Genomic DNA, 23,873 nt, shown 5'->3' with positions numbered 1-23,873 from the left:
ATTCAGGAGCAAGGGTTACGCTTCTGTAGCTGTTCTCCTTGAGCAGCCGGAGTGCCCTCAGGCACCTTACAGCTGCAGCACCCCGAGACGCAGATAAATGGAGTAACCCACAGCAATGCTGGTTTGCTGGGAACAGTCAGCTGAAGGTGGCTGCAGATGTTATCACCACGACCGTTTCAGGGCAGCAATACCAATTATTGATTCTCACCCTTTCTCCCATCTCGCCAGTGCTCTGCGAAGCATCGACAAGGCAAACCTTTCCAGCTGGCTCTAAATTGCTCTTTGCAATGAGCTGGTAGCACCCCAACTCTTACCTGCCCCAGTGAACCGCCAAGTTCTGCCCAATTGACCTGATGAGGGCACTAGGCCCGTGGTCCCAGATGCACTGCTGAGCCCAAGCGTGGGCTGATCTTTCCAGCTCATCATCCCAGGTCTGCAGGGGGTGGGGAGAGAAAAGAACAGGTCAATTTGTCATCTCAAGCTTATTAGATCAAGAGACACAACCAACAGCAATTAGAGGAGAAAGAGGGACTAAATGACAGCTCACCTCGGTGTCTGGGCTGTCCTTGTGAAGCCAGCATACTTTAATGATGTGCCCTGACCTAAAAGCCAGTTTCCCAAGATGTCCCCCTGCCGCGGGAATGCAGGGCACTAAAGGGTCTGTTATTTTTCCTGCTTGATGTCATGCTGCTTAGGAGATGCTTTGCATCGGTCAGCAGAAAACAGACCCAGTAAGACCTCAAGAACCCATCTAGACTATCGACCTTAAAAAAAACCAAACCAAAACAAAACCCATCAAGGACAGAGATCCCAGCGCTTGCTCGTGACACCTATTTCTGAGATCTGCAAGACTTCTAACCCGCAGTCAGTGCTCTGATGCAGCTGCAGCACAATTTTCCATCCATTGTCCTTACCACCAGGACATCTCCTGGCTTTGCCATCAAGGGGAACTCCAACAGTGGATGTGCTCCTGCCCTTCACCACCGACACAGGTGGAGATTTTTGGCCCAACCTCTTGAGCAAGGGGTGTGGGTCTGAGCCTCCCGGTCCCACCTCCCCTTCTCCTTCCAGACTAACTGCTGAGTCCACCCATGGATCCAGTCAAATTTAACAGAGGTGGCAAAGCCCCAGAGCTGTTAAGCTAACATGACTCTCACTGAAACAGGCATCAGGTTAGAAGTGACAAACCCCGTTTATGCCCCCACTGAGGGAAGGACGTTGGTGTCAGATCAGGCCTCGTTGAGTATCACCCAGCTGTAAGCCAAAGGAAAGCTCAAACACGATACAAAGGCAAAGAGGAAAGCAGGCTTCATTGGCTCCACTGCCCAGGAGCGCATTTGTTTTCAAGGCCAGACTTGCTGGACCCAGTAGACAGTGCCCTGAATTCATTGTGTAATTACTGACAGCTGGTCTATTCAGAACAGTCCTCAGAGGATAATTCGTTGGGATTAAAATATTACTGCACATTCCTACAAATGAAACCAAAGAGAAGAGAGGTCTTGTAACGTGTCTCCAGCCCATTCACGTGCCAGCACAAGGTTATGTCCTCTTTGGACATTTACCATCACAACCAGCTGGTCTTTCCAAGTCCTACCTTCTCCAGAAGAAAAGCAACTTCCTATCTGAAACGTATCAAAGGACCTGTCAGAGCCCATTTGGAGGACTGGAGGGCATTTAGGCTCTCAAACACATTTGAAAAACATCAAGTGCTCCTTCCCAGTAAGTATCTGAACACTGTCTCGGGCAGTTATAACTGGGATGGGGAGGGACCGCATGTCCCTGGCTAAGACGACAGGAAAACGCAGTGTCTGCTGGAACTTGGTGTGTCTACACTATCTTCATAAGGCAAATATGAGCTCATCTAACTGAGCTAACAGCCCAGACCTCCAAGAACAGCTTATCATTAAGCATGCTCAGCAACCCAAATTCCAACAACATCCCAGAGCTGCTCTGAGCTCATCAGCTTGGCTTTGAACTGACCAGTGGCCAAGCAAATTCATGTCAGTCTGCAAAACCCCGTGCGGACACAGCTCTGACAGAGGGAACAAAACCATTTTCCGTCTCAGCCCTCCAGCTCCTTGAAGGTATTCGGGATCTGACCCACCACACACACGTTTCCAAACCTCTGTTCAAGCAGACTATTGCAATTGTGCCTAGACACACAACTTTTTGTGGTCTCCCACTTTCTGCACCGGGCAATGACCAGCCACAATCCGCCTTCCCATCCAGCACATAAGCCACAGAAACTCTCCCAAGACGTTATGCCCTGCTAGCACTCCAGACTTTCTAGCAGAGCATTATTCCCTGCAGCCTCAGAGGTGGAGACCTTCCAAATCTCCTAATTTAATGCAGAGACGTTATGAGCAATAGTCCATTAAATGGAAATTGATGTGAACATATGCATTACATCTTCCTTTGATGCCTACGGATAAAATAAACGAACTCGGACAAAAGATACTCAACAGGCAATTGGGAATGAGCTACGTCTTTGCATGGCTTTGTGCTTGATGAGTAGAGAAGCTCATTTCTGCGGGCATCAGATTACAAAGCCATCCCATTTAAATTAGAGCTGTTATTTGCCTCTTGCTTCTCAGACGTGAATGCGGTCAGGAGGCTGGAATTATTTCAGAGCAATAAACATATCAAAAAAAAAAAAAAAGAAAGATTTCAGACTTTCCCAGCTATGCTTGCAAGAAGTCTTTATGCCAATATTCAAAGCAGTATCGAGGAAGACTGCTGAAGCCAGAGGGGCAGTGTCTACGCGCAGTTTCCTCCTCAAGCAGAGACTGAGAAGCCTTCGGTTGTGTGAGATGCCAAGTGATTTAGCACATGGACTCCCTTTTTTACTCCTGCAAATTTGTAGTAGCCTTTCAAAGCACAGTATTCACTGTACATGTTAAATACGTGCACGGCAGACACACGCTACACCACAATTTGTAGGCTCAGGTTCAGTAAGAACGCGCCCCGCAAGGAGCCCATTTGCTCAGCCCAACTAGTTTGTTAGTTGTAGTGAGCTGTAGCGAGCAGGTCACTCCCTCACTTTTCTCCCCAGCTTAGACTTTTTGCAAGACTGGCAATCTACTTGTAGAAGTGGCACGAGAGTCCAGGACTGACAGGTACTGGCAGAAGCTTGGACACGCTTTGCTGACCCACACAGAGATGCTATCCCATCCTAAGGAAAGTCACCACGCCGCCGTTCAGAGGAAGGATGGACACCTTATACATGAAAAAAACTATTTTCCTTCCAACAATCTGCACTGAGAACAATTTTGTTTTATCCAGCTGTCTTTGAGGACTCCGCAAGAGGAAAGATTTCTGCCTTTCATGACTGCTGAAAGCCATCTGACTAAGCCATCTTAAGAGGTCAAGATGTCTCAAGAACTATTATGTCCTCTTTACTCTGGGTTCATTAACAAGGAGTTTGTTTTGGTCTTGGCACCCATCCGCTGCCGTGACCGCTGTTATAAAGTCCAAACACACAGTGGAAGTGTCGATTGTAAAGCTGTTATAGGGATTAAGGTAATTCTGTATTTGACCAACTTTGTCAGGAAGATGGATACCGCTCACTCATTTTCCATTAACACTGAATACCTACGCTAGCTTTCAATTAATTATACAAACCCAGAAGCAAAACTGTTTATTTCTTCATTTCCTGACTCCACTTTACCTTCATCCCGTATGTATATAATTCTTTTGATCTCCAGATAGGTCATGGGACTCACTGTGTTACTGCTTTCTTAACAGCCTCCACTGACTGAAGTTCATCCTACAGCAGATAAATACGCCCCTTTCCTGGAATACATTAGCTCCCCTTGCCACTTTGGATCACTTAAATACATCAGATACGGAGCTGAGAGAAAGGACTTTCAGAAGGCAGTTTTGGAGGTTGATGGGCAAGAACAAGTTCTGCCTACTTATCCACAAATTAGCACCACACCTCGCCGGAGATGCTCCACACTGGCACCGAAGGAAAAGAGAAAAGTTTATCTACAGTACTAAAGACAGACCATCCTCTTAAACGAGTCCAAATGAGAAGTGTCCTACGCAGAACAAAGGATTAAAGTGAAATTCACGTTCAGAATATACACAGCATTTCCAAGTAATATTGGGTAAACACGCACACATGAAAGACTGATTATAGCTCTTCCAAGCAGCACCATCTTGTACTCAGCTTCTTTCTTCCCAGCATATAAGGCCCTTTCATTTACCCTCCATCGCCCATAAAAACCACTAGAAAAGCACACTGAGCAAAGGCAAACATAAAAGCGTAACCACGCTGCAAGCGCAAACAGCCGTCGGCCAGCGGACAGTCCGCAACGGCAGCCCTCTCAGATCCTCAGAGCCAACCAAAACACCTTTGGCTTTCTCATGCTTTGTGTTTACTTTCTGGAAGTTAATCAGGTCACCTCTCCTCTGGCAGTCCCTCGCAGGCAGGATAACGTGAGAGCCCGCTGAGAGAGACACAAAGCACCGGTTCTTAGAAAGGCGTGCGATTTCTGACCACAGCGGGACGAAAGACCAGCAGTGTGAACGCTAACGCGGACCAAGCGATGGAGAGCTGTCCTTCCTCATGTCCTCTGCTCGCCCTTCTCTCTTCCCTTTCCCTACAGTCCCAAAAGGCAGGGTTTTCCATTTGCAGCACTCATTTCAGCACAGCTGGCAAACAATTTTATATTACTTTTAGCGTACTCTTTCTTTTACCCTTTTAAACACGGTCTTAACAAATCATTAATCATTTCATCTGTCAGCGGGAGCGCACAGTTGAAGTCAGGCTAGTTTCAGTCATAACTATATTTGCACATTGGGAAAAGGCAAAAAAAAAAAAATTGCCTACATCATTTGCTGGCCCCGCAATATTTTGATGGCACGTCAAAAATAGCTCAAAGTAGGGTCTCTGGCATTGGGTGAAAAAAAAAAATATCCATCTGAATTGTTGATGGTAAAGGCATATTTCATACTCATACCTTTAAGTTCCCCCTCTGAAGCAGGAGAATACATTGACCAAACTTTTATTTTGGTTTCTTGAACTATGAAAAGCCAATAGCACTGACCCATCCACCCGTGAACTCCCAAAGTCTTTCCAGCTATTTCCAGTGATTGAAATGCTTTGCAGATGGCGCCACATTCCTCAAACCCTGTTTCTCCAAGGTGCTGAGCAGATTCCCGGAGCATCAAGGATGCTTGGCTCACATCGATAATCTCTGGTGATCAGGGTATGACAAAAGGGCAGATGCTACCTCCAGCGTTGGGCGGTAGCTGATGGCAACCCGAAGACCATCAGAGGTTTCTCTGAGCAGACCGTGGTGTCCCGAAACACCAGTCACAGCGGTCTGAAAGCTTTCACAGGGAGAATGTGGGTTAAACACTAGGGAAAATTTGATGCTTTTATGACATTAAGGTAATGGAAGAACCTGCTGAGGCAGGCTGTGGAATTACCATCACTGGAGATGCGTCCAGGGCTGGGCCAGGCTCTAGTTTATGAATAATGGAACCAGTTCTGAAACTATGCAGCGGATGGACTCGATGACCCGTTAGCGGCCCTTTCCAACCAAAACAGTCCAATGATCTAAAGCTTCGTTCACTGTGGAATGAAACTGCTCCGGGAAACCTCTTGAGAAAAACTTACTTTAGAGGAAATTTGCTACACCTCTTGCACCGTAAGGAAAATTAAAATAAAGTTTATATAAAAAAAAAAAAGGTAATAATAAAATTAAGTATCAGGAGCTAGACTCACCATGTATTCCATATTAGAGGCCACAGGGTACACTTGACCTCTCAATTTATTGTGGAGCATCAATATCTCCTGTCTGTCTGAGAATAAAATGGCTCTCTTGGATCTGGAGTGGGTTTCCTCATCCTGGTATTTACTCAAAATGCTCTCCAGGTGACTCGAGTTGGGCAAGACAAAGCTTTCGGCTGCCTTTGTCAGGAGCAGTACCCATCCGAGAGGAAGGATCCAAGGCAGGACAGGATTCATGCCTCCTCCTCTACAGCCAGCCGACGCGGAGAGGAAGACGACGGTAGGTTTTCTTGCAGAGACTCCCGTGGCTCAGCGCGCGTCTGGATTTGGGGGAGAAACAGGCAATCAGAGCAGCGCCAGAGCAGCTCCCAGTGCGTATGACCCACAGGACCCAGATTTTTGCTTGAAAGAGAGTGATGCCTACAGTCCAAGCAATTATCGTTCACCCCAACGACAGGAAGACCTGAACGGCACCCTAAGCGATGGGAACTCAGTTTCTTACACCGAGGAACTCCACTGATGTCGTGCTGGGAGCGAGCATTAGCCGGGCAGCGCTCGGGCACGGCGGCGGATGCCTTCTCCACCAAAGATGCCAGGGGTGCAGGTGTCACCCAGCAATGCCCAGCAGCTCTGAATAATCCCAGCTCCATCCCTTCACAGGCGGGAAGGGGAGACATTTGAAGCTATTCGCCCAGCTGTTAAAGTGGAGAAGGGATATGAATAAAAGGGAAAGTAAAATTCCCAGCAAGCCAGATCGCAGAGGTCAGACATCAGCCAGAGCTATTTCGGAGGCCCCGCTCTGCCAATAGACTCCAGCAGAGCAGCTGCCAGACTCCGTGAAAGCGGCTGTTTATGTGAAATGTCACCGTAACGTTGAACAACCAAAATCCCTGCTGGCGAATGACGCACCGGGGTGTTCTCGCTGACGCATCGCTTTACGGCGGGCGGGAGCGCGGCCAGCGATATGAGTTATGGCAGATTAGGAGAGGAGCCAGAGCACCCGTCCTCGCCCGGCCAGAAGATTAGGTGTTCCCATGCATGCTCGGTAGCCGTCAGCACCAAGGGCTTGGAAGAGATGGTCTCAATTTGGTCATTACCGGGTCTGAATGGCTTCGCTCAATCCCCATCCCCTCCCTTGCCCCATGGTGCTCCCGCTCCACCTGCCATTTCCAAACTCTTCCTCCCTTCCTCTCCCCCCGGCCCCGACTTCTCCATCTAATGATTCTTGTGCGTCTTGGCTGGTTTTATTTAGATCATGAGCTACTCAGGGAAGGAAATACGTGGTGCTGCACGGCTCTGCAGCACCTCGCGCTCTTTAGGTGGGATCTAAGAGCCACTAGAGCGGAGTCAATCCATCAGGGGCAATAAACATCCATACAGACGGTGCAAGCACAGCATCCCCTCTCCTTAAGGCTAAATTTTGAAAGAAAGCTTCCCCGTTCCCGTCTTCAACACTAGGTGAGGAGCTAGTTTTGACAGCATGGTTAAAAGACACGCGGAAAGCAATCCTACGCCGCGTCAGGAGACAAACCCCAGATGAGCGGGAATTATTCGAGAAGTTTCAGCCCAGTGACATGGGATTTGGACACACTGAGACCGGACGAGCTGGAAACCACCCAAGGCAGGGAAGAGCCTTCCAGCTCCCAGCTGGAGAAGCTAACTCAAGCACGAAGTCCCAAGCCCTGTTCCCCGGACCCAGCAGAACAGCATCTGCAGAGGACAGTGGCAAGCACAAGGTGCTTTGCATGGGCGGGGACGCCCAAAAAGACCTGAGGCCATTGAGAAACCCTGAAAACTTGTTGACTCTCTACACAAGAGAGACAAAGTCCCTGTTTGAGGCTTCTTTCTTGTACTCTATTAGGGCAGATGAAAACCAGCTGCCCTCAGTCTCTCTCCAGGCAGAGCATTAAGCCTTTGCCTTGGTAGAACAATGCAGGAATGTAATTTGCTCGGTTTAGGTAACGGCGTCTCATTATTTCCTGCTCTGCAGAGCAAGTCGAACACACACGCCTTGTCCCCAGCTCCAGGCACACCTGAAAGACAGGACGTTCGGTGGCGTCGGGACAAATACTGCTTTAACCTCATCCTCTTCTCAGCCCTGTCTGTCGGCATTTGCTCCCCCCCAAGCAGCAGCCCAACTTTCTAACCCGGCTACAGAGGGGTAGGGGAGGCAAAACGAGCTGTTGCTTTTGTAGACTGTCTGACCCAAATTCAGGGAACAATTCCTACTTTGAGGCACTTCCCTAAGAGTTTAAAATAGATGCTCTGCCACAGCCGTTTACAATGTGGCCATTTAGCACAAGCAATTTTAACTGCAGCTTGCCCTGTAGGTAGAGCGGGCAGGAACAGACCGCTCATATACGCTGCAGTTGTACCCCCTCATTTGGCCGGGTGCCCTTTGCTAAATAGGAGCCCGTATCCACCACCCATTTAAGGCAAACACCGAACTTACAGAAAGGGCAGCTTGAAAAAATCAGCTGTAACATCTGAAAGCCCAGAGGAGCTGCCCCAGTCACAGCTGTGCAATGAAGCCAACGCGTCTGGTTTCGTGCCCCAGCCAAAACCTTGCAACAGATGGTGCATTATTCCTCAGGATGTTCTTCCCTGTATCCCATCTGCAAGCGAGGGGATACTAGCAGCTCTCTAAAATTAGGTCATTTTGGCACGATCTTCTTTTTCACTTGGGGTGTGCAGGTCCCTTCCTCTGCTTTGGCTCAAGGCGGGGAGCGCTGAGCATCCAAAGGAAGGATGAAGCGATCAGAGAGGGACAGGGAGCAAAGAGCTCCCTGGCCAGATTAATTAAAAGCAGCAGACAATGCTCACGTTTCAGAAAGCTCTCATCAATTTCAGATGTTTATCCATTTGCCTCTCTTAATATCCTCGTGCCCAGGTGCAACGAAACACTCGGACATGTGTTAAAGCGCAGCCAGCCCAAGTGCCCTGCAGAGCCGGGGCAACGCCGCGGGGCTGCTTCGGGAACCCCTCATCGGGGAAGGTTGAAATCTTACTGCCTTTGGGTTGGGATTTGACATTATTCGGAGAAAATGATCAGCTGACACTCAGCTGAGTAAGACTCTGCTGTTGTTTTCAAGGGTTCAAGAGAAGCATTAGCACAGCCTCCCTTTAAACACATCAGGCCCTTGATACTGGTGCCAGGTAAACATCTGGGAGCGATCAGAAACGAGTGAGTCAGCAGAAACCGACTCCTTAATATGCTGTAAAGCCTGTCCAAACTGGGGACAAAGGGGAGGCCTTCTTCTGGGGTCTGAGGAAGTTAAAAAGCAGCACCGGACTTTGGAAAAGATTATTTTTAGAAAGCTATTTCCCCAGCTAATGGATGGTGTCTGCATTTCACAGAAAGCAGAAGAGTTGGTAGCATTTGAAGCCTGGCACGCAGCGCTGCCTGCTAAAGCCACATGCAGGCTGACTCCCGTACTGCGTTATGTCCTCGCTTCACCTTATTCCATACGGCTATTGATCTTTAACTGCCTCCCTGGCAAAGTATAGGAGTGGATGTCTACTGCTTGGTTATGGATGACATTTGCAGCTAAAACATCCCGGGACCTGCGGAGTTATACATGGAGCAAGCTGACAAGGCAGGAAAATGAAAGAGTTAGCAGGGGATACCGGCAAAGCATCTAAAACAGCAAAGCAGAAGAGAGTTAAACCTGGGATCAGCTTTTAACCTGAGTGAGCCTGGGATCAGCTTTTAACCTATGCAAAGAAATCCAGAGATAAAGCCACAACATACTTAATGCATTAAACCCCTATTTCATCTATTTAACCGAGATGCACACATTTCAAGCTTTGAAAAATTGTGTTGGCTTCAAAAGAAAAGTGGGATGACAAGTCCCTTGGCACAGGACATAACGTTGCCTGCACAGAACACACTATGCATTCAGCATCTTCAAGGCCACGGGCCAAAACATCTGGATCTTCCATTCAATCCACTCCCACAGAACTGAAGTGGGTGAGCTTCTACGCAAAACCACACGGAAAACCCACTGGTAACAGACATAACATGTGGCGACACTGTGAAATTCCTTTTAGACAGGACTTTAGAGCAGAGTTGCATAAACACAGGCATCCTGGAGCAGACTAGATGTGCCCATGGGCAGTCAGCTATTGGAGACTGCCGCAGCATCCCTTAGATATTTTCTATTTGTGCAGAAATCCACTCCCGTACTTGCAAACTCCTCCCATTCATTCAAGATTAATGTTTATTAATCTTGCATTACCTCTGCAAAGCATACATAAGGGAAGCTCAGACAGTACCGTGCTATTTTATACCATTGCAGGCAACTTTTTGGAGAAGTTACTAAAATTGTGCCTGCTTAAATAGAGACATTTCTTGCACACCCCCCCACCCCCCCAAACCACATTTCAGAAGCAGGGACCAAAGCTCACACTTACCTCGCCGAGTACTTCCAAGTCCCCAGGAAATTGTAGCTCCTCCAAGCCTGCTTGTGGAAAATAAATTATATATCTGAAATATTTAAACTAGGAGGAGGGGAAAAAAAAAAAGGATGAAATAAGCCTTAGGAGGTGCGAGGAACGCAAGGTCTCAGCTCAGCAGCTCGTACCAACTGCAGTCTCACAGAGCTCCCCAGTGGTATTTATGCTCTCCAGGCAAAGAGGACAACCCTGGATCATCCTGTCTGGCAACGGGCCTGGAGTAATAACGAAACGGAGGGGGAAAAAAAAGCTGGGGGGGGCCCACAAAAAGGAGGCAGGAGCAAGGAGCAGAGGGGTTTGGGCTCTCAGCAGTTTGAAGACAGTCATTGGGGCTCGGCAAATGCGGGCCATCCTCCCAAAAGCTGTAACCCAACACCCGGGCGGGGGGAGAGGAGGGGGGCTGCAGCCGGGTGATGATATAAAAGGTTTTGCTTTGCTCTCCCCTGCAGTCAGCTCTCAGGCAGCGCTCGCAGCCCGCCGGGTGCCCGGGAGCATCCTCCCCGCCGCCCCGGGACCACGCCGAGGGGCTCCGGTGGGGAGGGAGGGGGAATTCAAGCAAGGGTTTGTTTGGGTTTTTTTTTCCTGCGAGGGATTAAAGCCAGCTGTCTCATTTCCCGCTCCCCGCGGGCAAATCCCACAGCGGGTGCCGGCGCTCCAGGCTGGGACAGCTCCGCCGGAGCCGCGGGATCCCCGGGTCTGGCAGCGGGGCCCAGCCCCGGGCGCACCCCAGGGCAGCCCCCTTTTTCCCAGAACCGGGTGTTTGGCTGGGAAACAGGAGATTTCTCACTCTCTGCGGTTGGTTCCCAAAGCTCGCCCAGCGCTGACATTCCCCACGCACACCCACGGTTCAGCCCAGCTGCTCCGGCACAACAGGAGTTACAGAGAATAAGGAAAATAGAAAGTTAGTGAAACATCTAGGCAAGGCTCACCCCTTCTGCTGCGCTCCTGATGCCCAAAAAGCCCCAGCGCTGCTTTTGCATCAAGCTCCGTGCCTGTGTTTGCAATTCTACGTGCACTGTTGAAACACGATTTTACTCACCGTGAAAGGAAACGATTGAGCAAAAGACAAGCTGAAAGTTCCTCCTTTTAAAATTTTTTTTACATAAACAAACAGGAAAAAATAAGCCAGTATAATGAGTAACAACATGAGTGTATTACAGCACCTCTGCTGCAGCCAGCCCGCAGCGGGATGCTGCGGTGCCGAGCAGGTCCAGGCGTCACCACCCACGGGAGTCCCTTGGGGTCCCCAGCCGGCAGCGCTGCGGGGTCCGCACATCTGCTGGCACGTACCGGGGTGACCCACCCCAGGCCGGGGTGTCCCCCTGCGGAGGGGGCACCAGCACAGAGGCAGGCGAGCACCCACCTCCTGGCTTTGGCATATCCGAGTGAGGCAGCTATGATTTTTCCAAATCCACTGTCCAGTCCTCTCTCCAAAGTTCTTGAGGAAAAAAGTCCTTCCATTCTTCTAAACAGTCAATATTTATTTCTTTCAGCAAAACACCAACCAATTTAATTTACTGTTTACAAGGAGGAAGCTTACAAGATATTCAGCCGCTGAGAGCCTTGTTTAAACCCCAGCAGTGCTCAAAAAGCAGAATGACATTTATCAAACTTGTTCAGCAGCGCGTGAGCGAGGCAGCAAATACTGGCAGCCGACAGAGCGACTCCACTGAGCCAAGAAAACAACCCCTCTGAAGTCACTCCAAGATATATCTGCGGATTTAATCTCTTACACCATTTTCTTGAGAATTTTTTGAGAAATTCATCACTTGGGGTGTATCTTCAGCACCATTCCTGGTCTGCGTATTTTAAACTGAGCCATAGCTGGGACATGGGGGAGCCAGTCCTCACCAGTCAGTCCCAGTCCTGCAGCCTGGTACAGCCACGACACCCTTTCTAGCTGCTCTTCCCCACTGGCCACATTCTCCCAGCTGTATTTACAAAGAGTTTCTATTTACTTCAAAACAAACTGTGTATGTGAACCGACAACATATGGTCCATCATTTGGACCTGGCACTTCTACCCTGCTAAGAGCGATTCAGTGCAATTTGGGCAGCTCGCTCCCAAAAAGGCTCGGACGCTGCCACCAAGGCGGGCAATTCAAAGACCACGCAGAACTGCACTGCTTTACTTTAAAATCACTGTATCCTCCTTTTTTTTTTTTTCCTTGCTCCTCTGATTCACTCCGGATCAATGAGTTTGCTGTATTTGCAGAAGGTTTATGTCACCAGCTGAAAGACGCTGCAGCCCCCGGTTTCCCGATTTCCCTGAATAACGAGGGCCAACAGGGGGGAACCATCGCGCCCTCGCACAGGCTGCCACCCCGAAACCACGCAGCTCCACAGCCCTGAGTCACGGCCCTTAGAAGGTGCCGTTCCCTCCAACTACCAGAAAGTTGAATTAACTCATTTTAAATCTCACGTACTGACGTACGAATGATTTCCAGATCTCAGAGAAATTCAGTATTTTGTAATCTGCACAAATATTCCTATGGGAAATTAATCCCCGTAGGATGGTTTGGGCTGTCTGGCTTCTCCATCAACCCTGCTGCTTTACAAAGATTTGATTTTTAAATTTATTTTTTTAATATACACCAGTATGGTTTCACTGTACAAGTCATTGACGGTGCACGGTTGTGCTTAGGGATGAGCACAGCCCGGAACGAGGCTTTTTATGCACCTCATTTTGTCTCGAGTCAGCAGTTTCAGGTCATACATTTGACCAAAGCCAAAACAATCAGAAGTTACTTTTAATCATTCAGCGTTATTACCGCCTTGATTATAACGTCTCCATTTCATATGTGGTAAAAGCCACATAAAGCAGGCTGCATATATAAGTATATATTAGGAGAGAAGGCTTTTAATGTAATAGCCAATGAATAGGAAGAAACGCAGATTTCTGCCCTCCTAATTGAACATGCAGACAGCATGTCTTGATTTTCAACTTCAGCTAAATTCCCCTTTATTTCCTATTCAAATAGTAGCTCCGCAGTAACAGCACCCAACACCAGCAGGGGCAGAGCGAAGAACGGGGCGAGAGGCTCAAAGCCCTGGTGCTGACTCCTGTTACTGTCTGCTCCAGAACAGAGGGAATACGAGGGGAATAACGGGGATGAAGCAATCCCGGTGGAATAGGAAACACGCAGAAACTTGGCCGTCATCACGTACGACGAGAGCGTAATGGGGCAGACCCGCAGCCCGTGAGCTGGTCCTGATGGGCAGCGAGCGGGCAGCGGCACGGCCACGCGGGTCTTTGGGGGAACCGCATCTCGGCTTCGCTGTCTGCTTGCGTTTCCCCCTCCTGCCTGGGCTTTCTCTCTGCCGGAGGATGGTGCAGTGGGGTAGAGGCGGCCAAGAAACCCCTGCAGCGCCCGCCCTGCCCTGCTGAGGGACGGGGTGAAGATGCCCCAGACTCTTGACCGTACGGCACGAACGATGCCGCCTTGGCATTATACGGAGGCTGCTCCAGCAAATGAATTAACAGCGTGGGGATCTCGAATCGCTGGAGTGAAAGCCAGGCATTTCTAAGATTTACTCCCAAATATAACTAATATTTGGCATGGTGAACCCCTATTTATTCTCTCTCGCTGCTCTCCTGTTTTGGGGCAGCCTGGACTGTGACCGCCCGGGTTCAGCAGCGGCTTCTTTTCCTCCTTCTCACAATAAAGAACATTTCCCCAAACATTTAATCTGCTGATCATATGCAAGAAAAAAACTCCCCACAAAACTTCCCAAAGCCTCTGCTGTTTTGTCAGTGCCCAGGTAAAAAATTAGGTCAGTAAGACAAGGAAACAAGCACACACACAGCAATTTCAGAAATTAATTGCTGAATTTTGGGGGCACTGCTGACCGCTCTAAGCACAAGTGAAACGCGAACTAAAAGCTACAAACCCCCTCACCTTGTTACCGCAGCTCATCACATTCCCTGGTTACATCTGCAGTGAGAGATGTTGAAACACACTTTCTTAACAATAAAGCAACCGGTACAGATCTGCAGACTGAAACAGTTCAGAAATATTAACCCAACACTCATTTTTGGAAATTTCACCCCAAAGGGAGAAGATGAACTGCAATCACCAGCTCCGCAGCCATTACGTCTGGTTATTTGCTAATACAAATTCTTTCCAAAATCCTTTGGGTCATTAGAAATAGCCTGGAATAAACCCCAAGTCACACGAATCCCCAAACATCTTGGGAACATCCACTGCATGTCAAAGGCGTACTCCATTCCTATTGAAAACAAGAGAGATTTATAGCACATTTGCGAAGATAAACCCCTTGCTGCCAGCCCGGGAGCTCCCCGAAGTCCGGGCAGCAATTTGGGCAGCAGCTTTAGAGCTGCAACGCCACGGATCTCGCGTGTGCCGCCACTGCCCTCTGCTGCAGCGCGGCCCCGGCCCGCGGGCGACACCCTCTCCGTATTGTGCAAAACGGAACAGTTCCTTAATTAAAAGCCACACCACCTCCCCTCACCCCCAAATACCTTCTGCTTTTGGTCATCTTTCTCCTCCACCCCATCAAATCATCCCCCGAGCAGACCTGGCCTGAGATTCTTCTGTGGACTCGCACAGCCAAAGCTTCCAGTTTTGAAAACTTTAGGTCTTAATGTGCGGTTTTTAAAAACCGTTTCTTAAAACCTGGTTTAACATCAGTAAACAACCACCAGATTTATGGTGTATCGGGGGGGGGGGTTGTCATGGGTGTTGTTTTTTTTTTCTTTTACATAATCACTCGCAGACAAAGCAAATAATCAAAAGGCTGCAAAATCCTTGTTTTGCAACAACGGGAGGAGTTTAATATAGAAAATAAAAATTGCGGTTATGTGTTCACATCAGACTGTTGCCACATACTTTTTACTCTTTTTTTTTCCTTTGAGTAATACACTGCAAAAGACAGATTTTTAGCAACAAGTGCATTTGTAATATCCTTAGTGAAAAATCAAAAAATTAATACCATCTGAACAACTTCCATTTCATGGAAGAGGATTTCAACACTTGCTTTTTAAACCGACAATTACTCATTGCCATTTCTTTAAAATTAATACCACTTGTAACCTGCTCACGTCAAGTGAAATGTAGAACTGAATATACAGACTCAGAGCGAACTGCATTGTTGCAGCAGGAGCTCCTCTTACAATCTTCTCCAATCCTGACAATTTTTATTATTAAGATCTTTATACAGGTCTTTTAAGAACAGGAAAGGTCTAAGCTGTATACCAGAACTTGAGTTGTCATATAAATTCATTTTCTATTCTTTTACCCCAGGGGATAACGCACAGGACATAGGAAAAGCCCTTGGAGCTTCCACAGCTGCAAAGGAACGCAGAACCGTACGTCAACACCAAAAACCTCCTGATAGCAAAACATCAAATAGGATGTTCTTAGGACCAAGCTAAGGTCCTAAGGTAACTATATTAGGTGATTAAACTGTAATCTAAATACTGTAATATTAATCCATCACATATACAGCAACTCTAAGCAAACCTCAGCAGAAGCGCAAGCACAGCTAAATGAAATATTAAAATCTCATTAATTGTACACCAGTTCTTTCTTTCTCATCCTACTCTCCATTTCTTCTCCTCCTCCTCTTTTTTTCACTTTACCCTTTTTTAAGCTATTTCTGCTGGGCTGGACTCCGCTCGAAACTGCTCATCACAAGAGGTGTCTGCTCCAGGTCGAACACTGTCATTTCTGAAGTTGGCGAGTCACCTATAACAGAGAAAACTCGTGTCATCATTCACGGGAAGACTGAGACTAAGACAACATTTCCTTTCCAAAAGATAACAAAATGCAAGGCTTCAGATAGCAAAAAGTTGAACTTCATTTCAAAGCACATTCGCAAGTCCTGGGAAAGCCTTGCATGGCTGCCTGAAAACAGCAACCATCCCACAGAATAAAAAATAAAGTGATTTTATAATACCTGTGTTTTTAATACACCTGTATCACAAACCCATCCGCAACTGGTTAAGACATCTGTCAACAGTAAAAGCTTTTTGCTAGGAAATCCCTCGCCATTAAGAGTCCTGTTGGTGCAAGAGTAGACCAACAACATGGGGTCCAATTTGTTTCTAATAAACATACCTGACTGACGTCCTACCCGCAAACGCGAACCTGTAATTTTTGAGTAACATGGGTCAAAACTCACCAGCCCACCGTCTTGTCCAGTCAAAACCAAAGTTAATTGCAAGGAACCTGGTATCAAGTAATATCACCTGCAATTTCATCCAGAATATTCTGGGAAGCCTACATTATCAGAAACGAACCTTTTCACAGCCTACTGGAGATATAGGTGAATACTCAACACAGCCACAAGGGAAGAAAAAAAAAAAAAGAAAAAAACCCAGATTTCTGCAGTACAGAAAACTACTTCAACCAGGGTACAAGAAACAGGACGTGAATAATAACCAGTACAGAACAGTGATTTCAAAATCTGGTTTCTTTCTTATTTGGAACAATCCCCACTTCCCCAGATTTCAAATCCAAAGCAAAACCGATGTCTCACCAGGGCTGGCTCCGGGGTAATTCCCATCACGGACAGCCCTGCATTGGGAAACCCTGGAAGCGCCGCCCTCCGGCAGCCCCCTGGCACATTGCCTGGGTAGCCCCAGCTTCGGGGCACCCTGCCCAGCGAGCAGTCAGGAGCTGAGGTTTTCCCTGCAACTGGCCAAAATCAAAACAAGCTTTGGACAGAAAATCGTTTCGGAGTTGGTGGAATGTCACCAAAATCAAGAACAGTGTCTCAGTCACAATTTTCAGATCAGAAAATACTCATAAAATTTGCTGATCAACGAAAAAGTTAACTACACCATAAAATACCGTAAAATTTTCTCAGCATCAGGATTGTGGCAGTGATATAAAGTTAATGCTGCCTAATTCAAGAAAGAAACTGAAGATGGATCTTATCTGTCTGAAGCTCTCTCGATTTTGAGCAGAGAGAAAGGACCAGCCCGGACAGCCTGGCCGCAGCCAGCACGCTCGCTCCTTACGTGGGACAGCATGGCCAGGAGCGAGCCACAGGCAGGGAAGTCCCAAGTTCTCCACCATCCGATGAGAGGGCAGGAAAGCCAGAGGGCAAATCAGCAGGGCTTTCTTCAGCGGCTCTTACTGCTCACTCAGCACCCAGCCAAGTCGCAGGAATTCCGTTTCATCCATGACCTTCCCGCCTTCTGTAAAGTGACCGATTGCTGTTTGACTCGGGCAGAAAACACCGTCGGGAAGCCCACGTCGGTGGACACGTGCTGAAACCCACGGCGCTTACAGGGCTCCTTCCTTCTCTTGAAAAAGCTAGCACCCCTTTTCACTGAAGACCTGCACCCATCTCCTGGACAGACAGGCCATGCAAAGTAAAATAAATCAGCAGTTTATAAAGAAATGCGAAAGGAATTTTTTGGAACACCGTACCTGTAAAATTAATGCAGCTAATTTTATTTTCACAGCTTTGCAGAAAATAACTTTTTTTTTTCCTAAATGTCACCTAGAAAAAGTGAAGAGTGTTTGGTCAGAGTATACGCAGCTTAACCTTTTATTGACAATCCGTGCTAATATTAGCCCTGCTTCACTGGCAACAATTCAACACTTCTCCAGTGATGCAATAAGCACATAACACCACTGTCATCAAATTAAGGACTAAACAATATATAGATTTTTTTTTTTTTTAATCATCTTCAGCAGCAGGGGAGGCAACAGGAAGCTGATCAAGGAAATATTTTTACCAAAGTTTTCAATGAAAACGTCAACTGGCTAAAGAAGGGAATGTTTTAGTCAAAGACGAACAAAACATCTACCTGAAGAGCAACCGTGCAGGGCTTTCACGCAGGGTACAGAAGGGATGCAATCCCCTTTTCCGGCCGACGGGTGTTCAGCCCTGGGAGCACCGCGGCCCGGGTGCGGGCCCTGCGTTAGGCTTGTAGCCGACGGATCTCCTCTGCCTTTCCCTCTCCCCTCGAAGTTCAGTTCCACCTCAATGCCGAATGGGAACGTTTCTGAAGTTTCAAGGAGTTGTAAAAGAAAAGAAAAAAATCACCTGCACTTCATTTGGGGAACACTATCTACACCTTGTAAAAGTGCTACATAGCAGTTTCTCGAGTTTCCAAGGGTAGAATTTACGCTTGAGGAAAAACAAAACCCACACACACACCTTAAACCAACTTTGTGACTTTTATTGATGGGCGACAACTTTATACTTCTAGATATCACTAAACTGTGTACAATTAGAACTCAACATTATAGGAGAGCAGACAGCAAAATTAAACAAAGCAGACTGAAAGAAATATCAATCTTAATTATTTTGCCCATTTTTTTTATTTCATGTACACAGAAGCATAAATGCAGTTTGAAATTTCTTAATAGCAATAAAGTTACAATCACCCATCTATATAGACTAACATCTTAACTCCAAATATTTGATCTGCAATGTGTACTTAAGCAGTTTCTCATCGCACAATTATTAAAATGTGTCTTCCTATCAGGAACCAGCAACTCTGCATTTTTTATGTTTGTACATTTTTTGAAGCACATAGGACCATTTCCATCTCATACACATCGGCTCATATTTCACCACTTATCAAAAACTATTGGGGAAGCAGAGAGCGCTTTTTATTTTTTTTATTTTTTTTTATTTTTTTACTTAAGTAAAGATAAAACATTTTCACAGAAATCTACAAGTTCTGTTGCTGGTGCAGGGTTTTCTTCTACTACGCAATTAGAAAGTGGGAATCAAATGCAAATCCCCTTTTATTATCTTAGGATTCAGCATTAACTCAGATTAATTTTTTTTTTTTATTTTTGCGATTCATGAGACTGAGTCTTTCAACCAAGTGACTTCATTCTGCAAAGTCAAAAGTCAACACAAACTATGTTGTGCACAAACCCAAGGTAGTTTCCTTTATCACTCTATCCCATAGTTGCAAGGGAAAAAAAAAAAAAGAAAAAAAAAAAGAAAAAAGATTCACTCAAAAGAGCATTTACAGGAGAAAAAAAAGTTAGTGATAGTTGGCGTTCTACAAAGCAGGTATCTTGCACACACAGCGTAAAAGGGCAAAGTTTCACAGCAGGTCAACTCGGCGGTAGTACAGGAGGTAGGCTGTGCGCTCTGCAGACGGCTTCACCACCTGGTACTGATTTATCACTTTGACTGCCTGGTCATCGATGCGTAACCAGCCATTTAGACCAATTTGGAAGACGTCCGTAGTGTAATGGCCACCAGTTGCGCTGTTTCCATGATGATAGACAACTGCAAAGAGAAATTCATCATGCACATATACGCTATACGTAGATAAATATCCACTGAAAAAGTCAGTCAAGAAAAAATGTCCCATATTGCTTTCTTCATAGCATACTCATGGTTTCGCAGATGGCATGATCTGGCGTAAGCAAGAATCTTTAAGTGTTTAGTGCTTGCTTCCTTACATTTGATGCTATGTAATATCAGTAATGTTTCTCCAGCATACCGAAGCTCATGGTTCTAAAAGGAGTCTTAAGTAAATTAAGAACCAAAAGCATCAAATTGCTTTTTATAACTTGCTAGAGGATTTTCTGGGAAGGATTTGCCTCACAAAGGCCATCTGCAAGAGTGCAGCACACCCTTCACAGCTTCCAACAGGTACTGCCACGCTTAGCAAAATATTCTAAGCTACACATTCGCTCTGCCTCCTGACAACAGTATTTTACTGAAAATTTTTTTTTTTTGGCGGGAGGGGAGAACGGGAATCAGGTAAAACTATGTAGCAGTCTATAAAAAAAAAAAAATCAGGCAAGACTTTTCAAACAGCGTTGATTACAAACGTAAGCAGTTATTCCCCCTCCGACCATTTTTTTCGTTTTGTCTTAACTGCAATTTTTTTCTGGAAGCAGGTTCTATTGAAGTACAATCTACAAGTTTCCCATTTATTAGTTCTCCTTAACAGAACTGTGAACTGAACACCTCTGATTAACTGCTAATTCTGCCACTTCCAAGAGAGAATCAAACTTGCTTCTTTCCTCAATTATCTCTGTTGTCAGAAGCGTTCTGCAGAGGAGACGTCTCGGCTCTCCTTGCAGAAACCAAACTCAAAGCTCAACGCTGAGCTCTCAGTGCTAGATGTGGCAACTGCCTCCAAATGGAAGAGATCTTTTATGTATGTAATTCTAAGGATGCGTATAAGAAATCGCATTTAAATTCTTCTAGGAACATGTGAGCCCTAACCATATACTTAACAAGAACAAATAAAAAGCTGAAAGAATTGCCATAATTGACACAAGAGCAAAGTATATAATTATGAAATTGTTCACACGCTTTCAGACTAGAGTCAAGCTTCAAGCTTACTCAGATTTTCTTCACAACTTCTATGAAAATAAACATTTAAGAATAACTTGATTTAAGCAAAGCAAAAAGGCAGAATATACTACATCTATACATTTTAGGAAATTTAGGAAATAATTTTTTTTACTGTAGCTTAAACTTGAATCATTGATGTTCTAAAATTTATTGTTAGATAATTCGGCAAATCCTGGATGATATCTGAAATTTAATTCATCAAAAGCTTGTTTTAGTAATTTAAAATTCATCTAACAAGCTGAGTTTCTGTGGATAAGAAGTCCTAGACTGACAGAAGACTGAAGTATTGTACTTTTCCATAGAAGGAGTTAGAAAAAATTACAGCAATAACATATTTTCTTCAAGCCACCTTAAATACGCTGTCTAAACTTGTCCCATGAAAACCACTATCAATAAAAAAAAAATTACACTGCCAGAAACAGCCCTGAATTTCCACAAGAGACAGGAATGTTATTTCCTTCTGTAACCTCAGCAGTCACAAAACTGGATCCAAACCACTGAGTCGCATAAGGCCACCAGTACTGGCACAGATTTGGTGACGTAGAAGTTAAGACCTCCGGTTCTCCAGTTTATTATGTTCTCCTGACGCCAACACAAATAAGCAGGTGCAAATCGTAAACTGTGTAGGAGTTTCAAACTTCAGGAAATCCACTACTGCCCAGAGACTGTTTTGTTCACTATTAAAATGCTGCTTCTGAATTCTTACACGAGCTTCCAAATCTTAACTACCAATTTAGATATTTCGTATACATCGCAGACACTCTTAAAAACATCGTTTCCTCACACAAAAATTATCATCTCCTCCAAGTTAAACTTTTCCACCTACAATATGCTATTCATACCCTGCCAGCAATACTCATCTTGAGGGTTCAAAGGGATGCAAAGCCAGCATTCAAACAGCCATTTCAAAAGACATTGAAACATTATTCTGAGAATATGTGGTGTATTTTAGGCATAGTTATATTACAGCTGTATTTCAGCTTCTGCTGATATTTTTCAGCATCTGTTTCAGATCTGTGGATCTGTTACAGAACTCCGTTTTTGCACAAAGCTGGATCAGTGAGATACATAAATGCAGATATATCAATATATGTGTATATGCACATATGCACAAACCACCACTAAATACAAGAATTGGACATCCACAAGCTACTTCAGTGTAATTTAAAAGAAAATATTTTACATAATCCAGGAAACTCCAGTGTTTCTAGAATTCTATATGCAGAATTTGTATTTGCAATACAGGGACTAGAGGCATATAGATAAAATACCTGCAAAGAGCCGGTAGGTTCTTTGGCCTTTAAAAATTTTACTTTTCACACCAGGAGATAGTAGCTCTGGAGGAGGAAAAAAAGTCACAAAGGCAATAGTTAGCAAGTTTAGAAATTCAAATTTTAAAGGGATCAATTATTTCTAAGAGAAATCAACACTACCATAAAGGAGAAAGTTTAATTAAAACATCTTCTGCAGCCTTTAAAGAATGGTCATGGTTCTGATACCTGGTAACCAAGGGAATGAATTTTGAGGTTTGCTGAACACTAACATTTATGGAGGATTTAAAAAAATACCACCGGGGGGGGTGGGGGGGAGTGGAGAAGAGGGCAAAAGATCAGACTATTCATTTTTTCCCTTTTATTCCTGCAGTCAGACAATGACAAAAATCAATCTCAGATTCCAAGTCATATAACCATTTTTGTCAGTCAAGGCAAACTGAACTAGTTCTACAAATATCCATTCTTTAAAGAATTTTTAAAATAAAACATTAACAAAAGGGTACTGTCTGACAAAGTATGCATCTCATTTAAGATATGAGTACTCATTAGTTTTATTTATTTTTTTCCTATTTGAACTATTGGCTGGCTAACAGCCAATTTGTCAGATCAAACCAAAATGCATTTAATTTGGCAAGCTTCAGATGCTAGATTACATGCAAGCTCTCACACTTTGTAAAATCGGTATCTCTTTAACATATTTGCTAAAAGAATGAACTTTGCTGTTTAACCTCTGAACCACGGCTTACTTGTCTGCCTCCAGGCTGCATTTTCTATAAAATGCCCAGTTTCCTTTCATCAGCCACTGTTTATTACAATAATTTGCCAATTCTGTGAATGAAATCAGAGATAAAAATATCTACTATCACTTGGCAACAGCCTTGGGTAGGGACGTACCCCTCATTCAACAAGATCACTTCCAATATTTGTCCTCCGTAAACTACAACCTTACTCTTTAAATCTGCAGGAAGCTCTTATTTGGCCAACCCAATGTCTAGCATGTGGCAAAGTTTGTAAGATCTTTCACCATCATGTTCTTTGCAAAATGGATGCCCAAACTCATACACAGGCAATGACTGTTTTGGCAAGACTAAACCCTGAAACCCAAATATATACTTTTTATGAAGGAAAACCAAAAGAAAAACAACAAAAAAAAAGAAGCACACAAGATATTCATCCAAATTACTAAGTTTCCAGACAACAATGGAGAATAATCTTCTGCACAAAGCTGGGAGCGAGGAAGACAACTGAAACACAAACAGATACCCCTAGGAAACACAACATTATCTTTTCTCTAATGAGGGCAAAATTCTGTTAAAAATTCTTTACCTTTACTAATTTCCAGATCAACAGGATACTCAATATTCTTGATAAGCTTCTGGCATCCACCAGTCTTCTCATATACAAACCGCTTGAGGTGTAAAACAAGAACAGGGGGGAGTTCTTCTAGCGTCACTCTTCGACTGATCTCCACCTAACACATACACAGAACAAAGATGAAGAAAAACTGTAAATTTTTGTTAGCTGCTCAAAATCACTCCTTTAAAAGAGGAATAAGTAGTTAATTTTAACAGAAAAAACACAGATTTTTTAAAAATTAATATTTATTTATGGTAAACACTACAGTTTATGACTTAAAGCACACTGGATCTTCAACCAAAGTGTTGTCTTAAAGGAGAACCCCAATACCTTTTAGTAGAATGCAACATGTTAGAATGAGCACAGACATTTAGGTACTGCAGTACTAAAAGCACCTTGCTGGAGATCCCCCAGGAGAAACTCCTCACAGAAGTTTAGTAATTAACAATGCTTAGCAAGCTATTATACCCTAATCAAAGGTCAGTAACTTGTAACACATGCTGCTGAATTCAGAGAATTCTGAACTGTAGAAGACAACAGCACCATGCCTCAGTACCTGAAGCAAAAGTTTTCATTTCTAAAAGCTATTTTCATTTCTAAAAGCTGACACCTTTTCACAAAAAGCTGAAGAGAAAGAAAACCAAAAACTAACCAAAATCACTTCTTAATTTTCAACAGGGAAATTAACTATAATCAAAAAAGAATCTCTATGAAACAAAGGCAAACTAATAAAAG

General features: G+C 45.0%; 2 protein-coding genes across 5 annotated transcripts in view; both read right to left on the bottom strand.

Annotated features, from left to right (window-relative positions):
• The window catches only part of CRISPLD2 (cysteine rich secretory protein LCCL domain containing 2), a 38,963-nt gene extending 21,098 nt beyond the window's left edge, over window positions 1-17,865 (bottom strand). For both annotated transcript variants that reach the window (XM_075161518.1, XM_075161519.1), the window contains exons 1-4: window positions 11,125-17,865; window positions 10,154-10,200; window positions 5,735-6,060; window positions 315-433 (exon numbers count right to left, since the gene is read on the bottom strand). In XM_075161518.1, coding sequence (XP_075017619.1) covers window positions 315-433; window positions 5,735-5,977 — 362 coding nt within the window. In that variant the 5' untranslated portion in view covers window positions 5,978-6,060; window positions 10,154-10,200; window positions 11,125-17,865. The remainder of the gene's footprint in view (window positions 1-314; window positions 434-5,734; window positions 6,061-10,153; window positions 10,201-11,124) is intronic.
• A 466-nt stretch (window positions 17,866-18,331) lies between these two features.
• USP10 (ubiquitin specific peptidase 10) overlaps window positions 18,332-23,873 on the bottom strand; it is a 55,975-nt gene continuing 50,433 nt past the window's right edge. For 2 of the 3 annotated variants that reach the window (XM_075161514.1, XM_075161516.1), the window contains exons 12-14: window positions 23,109-23,253; window positions 21,780-21,845; window positions 18,332-19,425 (exon numbers count right to left, since the gene is read on the bottom strand). In XM_075161514.1, the coding sequence (XP_075017615.1) occupies window positions 19,238-19,425; window positions 21,780-21,845; window positions 23,109-23,253 (399 nt within the window). In that variant the 3' untranslated portion in view covers window positions 18,332-19,237. The remainder of the gene's footprint in view (window positions 19,426-21,779; window positions 21,846-23,108; window positions 23,254-23,873) is intronic. The other variant, XM_075161517.1, reaches the window with a different exon arrangement.

Source organism: Calonectris borealis, chromosome 12, assembly GCF_964195595.1.
Source record: "Calonectris borealis chromosome 12, bCalBor7.hap1.2, whole genome shotgun sequence".
Classification (NCBI taxonomy): Eukaryota; Metazoa; Chordata; class Aves; order Procellariiformes; family Procellariidae; genus Calonectris; species Calonectris borealis.
Note: the sequence above shows the minus strand (reverse complement) of the source record. Positions and strands in the feature narration are given on the sequence as shown.